The 10732-nt window shown below is 39.3% G+C and overlaps 1 protein-coding gene across 1 annotated transcript; it reads right to left on the bottom strand.

Annotated features, from left to right (window-relative positions):
• Positions 1-1336: 1336 nt before the first annotated feature.
• On the bottom strand, positions 1337-9992 carry LOC139745195 (profilin-like). The gene is made up of 3 exons (XM_071655602.1): positions 9762-9992; positions 5264-5444; positions 1337-3764 (listed from the first exon to the last, which is right to left on the bottom strand). The coding sequence occupies exons 1-3, from the start codon at positions 9900-9902 to the stop codon at positions 3667-3669; spliced, it is 420 nt and encodes a 139-aa protein (XP_071511703.1). The 5' UTR covers positions 9903-9992; the 3' UTR covers positions 1337-3666.
• Positions 9993-10732: the final 740 nt, after the last annotated feature.

Here is a 10732-nt window from a genome sequence, read left to right as displayed (position 1 = left end):
TTTTCGTAACTGTTTATAACAATTATAAACATGCAGGGTTAGACTATAGCGTAAATACACAGCAGTTAAATGCCACATCACATGCTCACTGGCTTCGATATATTGATAAAATCTAGCACACAGCTGGATAGAGGTCTTGCAGCAAGAAGGGTCCGAAAGTTGCTGCATTATACAAGCTTTTACGTATTTTGCAACAATTGTATTCTTACGTCAAACTGGATGAAACTTCCCACAAATCTGTTTCTCACTTTACTCTGTTAGGCCATCTTTAATATGGTCAACAATGGCAACTTATAGACATACAGCATTGCATAAACCTACAGGGCATCTTCACTTAATGCCATTAATCAGCTTTGAGTACAAGTTCGGACCAGCAATGGCAAAAACAGTTAAAGAGAGAAATTTTATGGATACTACATTCAGTATATGTATTTAAATCTGTGCGTTCATCACTGAACCTTTAATCTCAATGCTTTGTCTAATACATGTATCATTCAGAAAATTGTTAAAGGAGCGCCGAGATGAAACTAAAAAGTCTCTTCTTACGCTCCTCAGATATCATTCTCATTCATGCTTTTGTGACACAGGCCGGGAACATGTCTATTGGCGACATAAGTGATAGGGCCTTCATAATTGGCTGACACAATAACGTGTCTCATGAATACTATTGATTACTGAAACAGCATGACAGAAGAGAAAGGCCAATACACATTGATGATGCAAGTACACCTGTACTTGTACAGAAAAACCTTGTTAGAACAAGAACCTAGATACTGTGACAGTTACCCTGTCATATCAGGTTTCTCACTATATCAGGGTATGAAAACAAAAAAGCAAAAATTGTGAAGAGCTGGGGCATACGAAATCACCTTGTTATAAGGGGGTTTTGTTACATCCAACCTCATCACAACAAGGTTCAACTGCATGTGACGTCAATAGTCATTTCTTGCCTCACAAGTACCCGCATACGAGTACGAGTGGAAATGTGGGGCATTCTCTTTGTCTGAAAAGGGGGATGTAAGCATGTATTCAATGAACGATAATCTACATACCTCCTGAATGCACGAGTAACTATTGCCGGGTTAAGTCTTCATAATTATGCATAATATGTGAAGACATGGAGAAAAGCAATAATGTCGATGTTCTAATGCACGGCATGCCAGTGTCTGCATGCTAGCTAATGAGTTACGTGGGATTCAGTAGATATATGCTATTTATTCACACACACACACACACACACAGCAATCACACTAACATGGAACAATCAATGCATGGTTCCCTAATGCACAAAACCCATTCAGCATTCCTATTTTTTTTTTTTTTTTGGGGGGGGGGGTGAGCATTTTTGCTTTATGAGAATAAAGAGTCAAGTTTTCTGTGCTTTTGTATAGATATAGCAAGATCTTCAGGCATTGTGATATCAAGCCATGTAATGTTTTCTCGATGAGGAGTATGATAACACATATTCCATACCTTTTTATGTTTTTCCAATCATTTCCAATTCACTTGTGAAATTCTCAGAGCCAAAGTGGGGTCAGTGATCGATGCAGCATAACATAGCAATATGAGAAGTCTGGCGCATTCATCAAACGTATTTCGGTCGCTTCATTGCGTAACTTTCTATTTGTCATCTCACTCAACGGCGCAGGTTCAGATGCGTATCCACATATATTTTGTCTATATGGCTTGGTCCATGGCACCCGAGACACTGGTCAACAGCCAGTGTTCGCTAACCCCCGATAAGTCTTGTTGACATACAAAAAAGTGGTAGAGTTTGTCTTAGACTACACTACAGGTTTAGACTACACTAAATGTTTAAACTACACTCAAGGCCCAAAAGAGCATGAAAAGAGAGAAAACGAGACCAAACATTGCCGGCTTTATGTAAAAATAAACAAAACAAACCCCACCATTGGCAGCGGATAACTCTGCAATCTCGACAATCGCAGAATTGGCAACGCAGTACATTGTATCACCACAGTGTTTAAAATGCCATTTCCTGTGCACCAGACATCACATCAATGGGCTCTCATTCTCCCTAGTTGTATAAAAGCTATTCTCTCCCCCATCAATCAAAACGTGTGTGCATTTTTAAACCATAGAGATTCATGCTAAAGTGTTCAAAGTATGACTGTACACCAGAAATTTCCGCGTGCTTCAAACTTTTGTGAATTTCGCATGCCAAGATTTGCACAAATTTCATGCCGCAAAAAAGTTTGTCGGATCCAATATGCGAAAGTTTCAGGCTGCGAATGTTTCTGATTTTACAGTATATCTCTTATGGTGTGATCACACAACCTCACACACAGACATGTATAAACATACACTAAAGAATTGGGCAGCGTCAGTAGATGTCACTATACATGTGATCTTAGCTTTGTAATATGCCTTGTTTTTTATTGCGCAATCTAATAATGTTTTGCTTTGTTGTTTTCATCATCGCATGGTGCTGGATATATGAAAAAGGTGAGCATCAGCTACACAATAAACTTAATCATGATTATTTAATTGCTTTGATACTTCTGTCACAGCATTCATATTGACAGTATAGGCTAATTTTTCTTTGCAGCAGTTTACTTGGGAGTATAACAGTTATAAAATGTCCACTTTACATATCCAATGGACAAGTTCATATGAGGACATGCGTAAGCCTTTCGCTTTCCCCTAGATTATGGCACGTTTTCACATAATGCACTTCAAATACATTGTAATAATTCCTGCTAAGGATATTGGTTATAATGTGATGGATTCAGAACTCAAGGCATGCATGATAGGCTGGGGTGATAAATTTGCATGGCCAAAAATCATATAAGCATGCATTATCACAAAGGCCACTATTTCTATGACATATCAAATGTCATGGTACAACTTGAAATAAATTCTCGGAAGTCAAACATGGGACACAGTGGTGTGGAAACAGGGCAGCTTTTGTTTGTTTAGGCTGGTTTAGTTTTTAAACTTTACTTTTAAGCATATAATCTTCACTTCCATCATCCAGTCATTCCAATGTTGTCCCACTAATGCATGTCCACGTGTCCATAATGTCCATGGCTCTCACTTTTTAGAAAAACTGTAATGCTTAACAAAAAGATCAGGAGAGTGAGCTTTAACTTCATTAGAGCTTTCAATGGATGACTGTGTAGTCTGTGCAAGTTACATGAAAGATGGTACACGATATAACTGAATCAATGGAACTAGGTGAAGTTTTGGGGGTACAGATAAGAGTTCCTGAACGCAGCATTACCTACTCTGACCCAAATTAGCTCGATGCTATCAATGTATTGAGTTGTGAATCCATCCTAATACATGATAAAAACAAGATAAATTATCACACAGGAGCGGAAGCATGTTCATCAGTCATTTTCCATGACCATCTCATCGTTAAAAAAAACAGAAAAAAAAAGAAAGAGAAAAGAAAAAGGAAGTGGCTACATGAATTGTGTGTGCATGTGTGAGATCCCATGCAACAGATCATCCTCAAAACAGACACATCAATTCGAAACAAAGTCCCCTTCAACAACTAAGTTGCATCAGTTGCTTTCTGCGATGCTCCTGTGTCTTCTCGAGTCTCCTCCTCCTCCTCCTCCCAAACCTTCTCCTCCCCATGCCCAGTGCTGCCCAGACATCTTTAAAAAAAAAAGCACTCCGCCCATCTCCGGGCCAAATTTACATGTTCATGCTGGACAGATACTCGGCTACGACTCCTACACCTTTGTTGGCATTCCCCTGCTGGCCTCCCTCGGGACAATGGGCTGCGATGATGGCTGGCGAGAAAACAAACATGAGAGACACGAGAAATGAGAAGACGCACTTTCATTGAATGAATGAGGAGAATAATAGGGAGCAAAGGTGTTGATACAGTGCACTCCTGTTATACTGAAGTCCTCGGGACCAGCGGTTTTCTTTCATTATCTCGAGATTGTGTACAGCCGACATTATAGTAATTAACAACATATAGATGATAATTTGTGACCCGCTACAACAAAATGATCCTAAAGTCGGGCGAGGTCGATTATTTGAAAATTGCATGATATAATCCCCTAATCTTTCTGCTTTAAATTGAGATATAACACATTTTATAAAAATAATCGGCTGCGGAGATATCGATGTTTAAAAGAGAGCATGTCGAGACGTCTGGAAAATCACTGTTTCGAGAAAAGCGCCCTAAAAGTCTTCCTTTCGACGCAATGGCGATGGGACACGCAAGTCAGTTTTCACCTCTGGACAATAGAAGGTAAGCCCTAGCAACCCCCGAAGAGTTCATTCAAGCACATCAGCGTCGGCGGTCTCCTCACCAACCAATCAGTGACCAGGATGTGAGAAGCGGCTGAGCATAGCGCACCCTGCCCGCACGCACCAGTCGACTGGGCAGTGTGCGAGCTTCACGCTTCAGTTAGCAGCAAGCAGCTTACTGACCAATGAGATCACTCTGGTCGTTGTTAGGGGCGGAACCTATCTGTGGCGCTCAATCCAAATTTTCGAACCAGTTTCTGCTTCGTGGAAACGCCAAAAAACATGGCTCAGAAAAACGCTATTTTTTGGTCTTTCCTTTGATCATTTTGCTTCAAAATTTCGACAGATGATAGAAGACATGTTAGACTCCAATGATATATCAAAATCAGAAAATCGTAAGTTTTGACCAATTTTAATGCTCTGACTTCAAACTCGATTTTCACGGCTTCGACCGTGCGCGACTTTAGGACCTTTTTGTTGTAGCGGGTCACATTTTGGGACCTCAATTTTGATTTTGTTGTGAGGAGAATTTGAGTACAACCGTATTGTTTTAACAGGGTTGCACTGTTTGAGCAAGAATCAAAATTGAGAAGGATTCAAACGGGACACTAAGGACATGTTGAATAACCACTCCCCCCAAAAAAAAAGAAAAAGAAAAAGAAGAAATGAATACAGTGCACTCCCGTTATAATGAACATGTTTATAGCAAAATTCCGTTTAATACAACGAAGTAGAAATTAGGGCCGCAACATTATCCACTCTATGTATTTTTATTGTTTATTTGTTCGGTTATAACGAAATTTCGTTATAACGAAAGAAAACTGCCGGTCCCCAGGCCTTCGTTGTAACGGGAGTCCACTGTACAAATTTTAAACCTGGTTTCTCTGCCATTGTTACTACTCGTGCATAGGTACACTATCCATTGCATACCTCAAAAATAAGGAAATAAGGATGTACAGAAGTTATGCAAGATTTGAGGTTGGGGAATAACTACCTGAACATCACGAGGATGACATCAGAGTGTACTTACCTGTTTTGCTAGCTTGTAGTGATATTGCTCCGTTTCCCTTTTTCTTGGCTAATACTATGTCCCCCTCCGCCCTGAGGAACTGGTATTTCTCGCCCTCAAGCCAAACACCGCCAGCCTGCAGTGATGTGTAGTCTGAGGATTTGAAACATCTGGCAAGGTTGGCCAGTTCCTGACCCTGGGGCTGAACAAACGACATCGGAAACAAGTGAAAGAAAGATACGCTGTGGCATTCAAACATCTCAGTGTCAGAAATTTGTGTTTAAAAAACTTCTGATTCCAATATATTTGTGCAGTATTCACCTCCCGCATCATCAGTGTACTGTCCGTGACAAGCTCATAATCTACATGTTAACACAGTCTACATTGATGGGCAGACATCAAAGCATAGAGTACTACATAATGTATAAGAATGATCATCAGGTGATCCGTGTCCTCTTGGCTTGCCTTTTGATCCTGTCAAAATCTTTCTTTCTTTTTTTTTTTCTTTAGGTCTTTGATACTTTCTTTCTTTCCCTTCTTTTCTACACAGTTTTGTGCAGTGTATATCTCAAGTTGTACATTTACCTCAACTGTTAAAACTTGTTTATCTATTTATCACCTCCACCAAGGAGATTTTTTCATTGGTGTTTGTTTGTTTGTTTGTCTCTGAGCAAAATAACTCGAAAAGTTGTGAACAAATTTGAATGAAAATTACAGGAAAAGTTGATAATGATACAAGGAATAGATGATTAAATTTTGGTAGCGATCCAGGAATTTTTATGAATTTTTGAAGGATTTCTTATCTTTTGGCAGAAAGGGTCAATGAACTTGGGAGTTCAAGCTGCATGTATTGAGCTTTGCATGTGCGCATTAAAGTGCATGCTCTGCTCGGGCAAGGCACCGCGCAGCTGGAAGATGCTGACATAAAACAACAGGATCCAAATTACCTCCTAGAAATTATTTGCATGTAGGTTTTAGATCAATTTGAGCATTTTACTGAGTGTGAGCAAAGAATGTTACATATTTTTTCATGAATCAATTAACACTATAATGCAGAATATGTTCACAACATTTCAATTTCATAACCTGTCCAATCTGACATGGCATCTGTCATTAATGTACACATTGTACATACTGGTATGTACAATGTATTGTATGGTTGCTAATAAATGTGCGTATGTCCGCAGATTGACAAGATTAGTGGAGCCTTTTCTAACTGTACAGCTGCTATACATGCATACAAAGAGGAAAGAGCTCACCTAATCCAGAATGTTCTAGGAAGTGCCTGCATATCTGGCTAAGTGATGCAATACATACACTGTACAGTACGTTTACTTGTAACCCAGTGTTTTTGGTAGCCATTTTTTGGTATAATGTCATGCACATATGATAATTAGACAGCGAGTCAGGGTGTCTGGAAGGATCTTGAACCGACAAGGTTGGAGACAGTCGACCGCGCCCAAGTAGACATAATCGGGACCAAGCAAAACATGTCAACTTACCCAAAAGTCAACTTACACGTAAGTCAACATTTTGTCGACTTATAATGACAATTAATTTTCCCTCTGCGGAGTAAGATTTGGATCATGATGCGGATTGCTATCCAAATCTCACTCCTTTTGCCATTGAAACATGCCTACTGTATCTTAGCATCGATCTTATTTTAGTTCTGAACTTCACGCATAAATCACATGCAGATTAGTGACAGCAATGCACCAATTGCAGGAGCGGGATTGGAAACCTGTTCCTGTTTAAACTTTACATCTTAAATTCGACTTGAAAAATCAAATGCAAATTCCAAACATTGCATGCAACTTTGTGATTTAAATTCAAGTACATTGTAAGTTGCTCAAAAGACTACTGTTTGATTTCTTACGAATTTGTTGACACAATTTTTCAGGGCCAACTGAGTTAAGATATATAGATTTCCTCTCCAAGTCGCCATAATTTTTTGCTCAAATTCCTGTTGCCATACTCTGAAACAGAATTGATCTCGCGCTCTGATTCGCAGCATTAATCCTCTGTATGGCATGGTCCCATCGGAAATTAATAATAATAAAAAAAAAGGATTGTTAATACGAAAATGACATCTTATTTGGGGATTTACTAACCTTGGGAAAAACAAAACCTCATTCCATTTTTGGACTAATGAAACTTTGGACTGACTTTTAAATCTTCATCATAACAAACTGTAATAATTTGTTACTACATTTTCATTGGTATTTCATGAAGCTGCATTGCGATTCGGTAGTTTGAATGTTCATGTAAATGTTGCAATATCTTTCCCCAGCTACAAAGTTCGGGCATGTTGAAAGTTGACTTTGATCAAAATGTAGCGATCACAGCGGTTATTTCTATGGTGTCTTTGAAAAGCTGCAATTTGTTTTTCCCTGCAATTCATTTTTCCCTTTTCCTCAGCACAGTCTTGCGGTAGTGGCTGAAGCGGGTGAGTGCTTGCGCGCCTTTGCTGCCCGTTATATCTTATTCTTTCTTTTCTTTCTTTTCTTCTTTTATTTTGGGGTATTCCTAACTATCCATTTCCTTTCTATTTACCATTTCTTTGTGAGTTTCCTCTTGTCTTACTTTCTCATTTTCCTATTCAATCCTACTTTTTGCCCGATTGTTCTTTGTTTCCTTCATGGGTTACAAGCTGTATCTTTCCTTACCTACCTTTTTCTTTCCTCTTCAATACCTTTTCTTATGATTTGTTCTGATGTATCCTTTTTCATATTTTGTTTTAACCTGTATAATTCTTGCTTTCCTTTCTATTCATTTTTGCTTTCATCCAGTTTTGATTCATCTCTCATTCTATTATTCTACTTCGCACTTTGTTTTCAATCTTTTTTTTTTTGCTTATTTCTCACTTGCTTTCCTACATACTGCAAATTTCTCTTTTTTCTTCCATTATCTTCATTTTTATATCAAGTGTACTTTCTTCTCTAAACCTTCAAGCAACAATAGTGTACTTTCTATTTTGTAAACCTTTTGTTTAAATTGTTCCAAGTTTAACTTCTTTAATCCAGTTTTGATTCATCTCTTATTCTATTATTCCCAGTGCTTGTGTTCAATCTTTATTTTTTCTTTGCTTATTTCTCACTTGCTTTCCTAACAATGCAAATTCCTCTTCTTTCTTTTCTCCCATTATCTTTCATTTTTATATCAAATGTACTTTCTTCTTTAAAACTTCAAGCAACATATAGTGCACTTTCTATTTTGTAAACCTTTTGTTTCAATTTTTCCAAGTGTAACTGTTTAGTATCTTTTCATTCATATCCTTTTCCTTTTCCTATCCTTTCTCTTTATATTCTTTCACTCTTTTGTCTCATAACATTTTTCACATTCTTCTTTCATTCATACACACACACACACACACAACACGAACAACAAACCCAAACCTCACAGGCTCAATCAATCGCTACCACAACTCCGTACAAGATTATGGACAGGCGGAAAAAAAAAACTTTTTTAAGATACCATAGACATCTAGAAGAACTTGCTCTGAATTTGATCGCTATGAGATCGCTACATTCATTCAGATCAATCGCTGCGCTTGCTGCCGTGCTGTGAACATGTTTTGTATAGGGCCTTAGGTCTAACGTTAAGTAGACCGTGTTCTACTGCGTAGTTTGCTCCTGATCCTGCGCAATACTGTTATTGCAGAACAAACTAACTGTAGTACAGAGTAGACTTCTACGCTACTTACAGTTGCAGCTGCAATCATCATATTCCAACAAGTATAAAAGTGTCAAAATGGTAAAATGAACTAAAAATTCCATTTCTACTGGACTTGGATCTCACTCAGATGCAAATATTCATGGTTGTTGGAGTTTGTGCATGTTTGGAGATCAGAGTCTTGACAAGGAGGGAAGGTGAGAAAGTACACAAGATGCTAGGGCCAGATCCCTCCTATTGATTGTCTCGAGATATAGATTCTAGGCCTAGTAGGTAGAGAGATCAGGGGGATGTTTCATCAACGTCTGTCAGTGCTGACAACTTGAATCACCATTAAATTTATAGTCCATAGTAAACAGTCAGTGACCAGAGCATCTCAGCCAATCAAAACCATGGATTTGTCAGCACTGACAAACGTTGATGAAACACCCCCAGATCTAACTCAACTGTTGTCAGATCAAACGGCAACGCTAGACTGTAATAGTTAGAGTGTGAAGTTGAAGAACGCGAGATCCGCGAGAGCGGTTATTTGATACCTGATGCATGCAATACTCCCTGGCCCTGGCTTGGCCTTGGCTTGGTGCAGTCATGCGAAGCTACACAGGCACAGGGATGATTAACTTGGGCTGCGTGTCTTGAGGAGGTGCCATAGGTTTGTGATTAGACGTCCGACAGTCTCTAATTTTTACGAAGTGCCGGAAATCATATCGCATCTCACGTGGCCTGTGGCTGAGCCTTGTAATGTAGGCAGGCAAAATAAAGCGCATGCGATCTACTACATCTCACTTCACTATCCTATAGATCTACTGAACTACTGCGTGTACTGTAAACCCGCCCATCACCTCACCTTCAATGAATTGGAGTGGTCCGGTGTTGTCCACATTGCTCCCCCATCTAAACCGAAGATACAAGCCCTATCGATGTGCCCCGTCCCCGAAGCATCCCTGCTCTGACTAATAAGGTTATCAATGTACGAATCCCAAGACATTTTGATGATTTTCGGCGAAGAAAAGCACGATATTCGTCGTGAGTGGAGGTTCAAGTTCCAGGGTGCGGGACTGTACGGAGAAAGGGCAAGAGGCAGAGGTCAGTCGAGGATGCGCAGCGCGGATACGATACATACGGAGCATTCCAGACGTGACTCGACAGCATGCAGCATGCAGCGGAGACAGGATGCGTGCAGGCGCGACCATGAAGGCATGCGCCCGCATGCACGTACCAAGAATGTGAGATGTATGAGGAGAACATGTGTACTAGCAATGAGGACAAAGCAGCACGCGCGAGTGGAGAAAAGTTGCGCAAACTTGCACTCCGATCTTTGCGCACCGAATATAAGAATCACTTGTGATGCGGTGTTACACACCTAAAAGAAAGAAAGAAGGAAGGAAAGAAAGAAAGAAAGAAAGAAAGAAAGAAAGAAAGAAAGAAAGAAAGAAAGAAAGAAAGAAAGAAAGAAAGAAAGAAAGAAAGAAAGAAAGAAAGAAAGAAAGAAAGAAAGAAAGAAAGAAAGAAAGAAAGAAAGAAAGAAAGAAAGGAAAGAAAGAAAGAAGAAAGAAAGGAAGAAAGAAAGAAAGAAAAAACCCCAACAATAAAAAACAGATGCAAGATACAAGTATCACTCAGTATCATGTAAAAATGCTCACGTGGCCCAAAGTTGCAGTAATTATGATGACAACTCTTTGTTGGAAGGGTAAGTGTCGTCAATGTTAAACAACAAGAATCTTCCTTCTGAGGAGTCCGATAGACTGTCGCTACGGGAAGTTGCCATTTAGCAAGAGACGTCCTTTGCTATCATTACATCTTCAAATAAAATGAGAC

Source organism: Diadema antillarum, unplaced genomic scaffold (assembly GCF_040938485.1).
Source record: "Diadema antillarum isolate AM-2024a unplaced genomic scaffold, OU_Dant_1.0 seq00001239_RagTag, whole genome shotgun sequence".
NCBI classification, from domain to species: Eukaryota; Metazoa; Echinodermata; class Echinoidea; order Diadematoida; family Diadematidae; genus Diadema; species Diadema antillarum.
The sequence above is the reverse complement of the archived record's forward strand: the minus strand, read 5'-3'. Positions and strand labels throughout refer to the sequence as shown.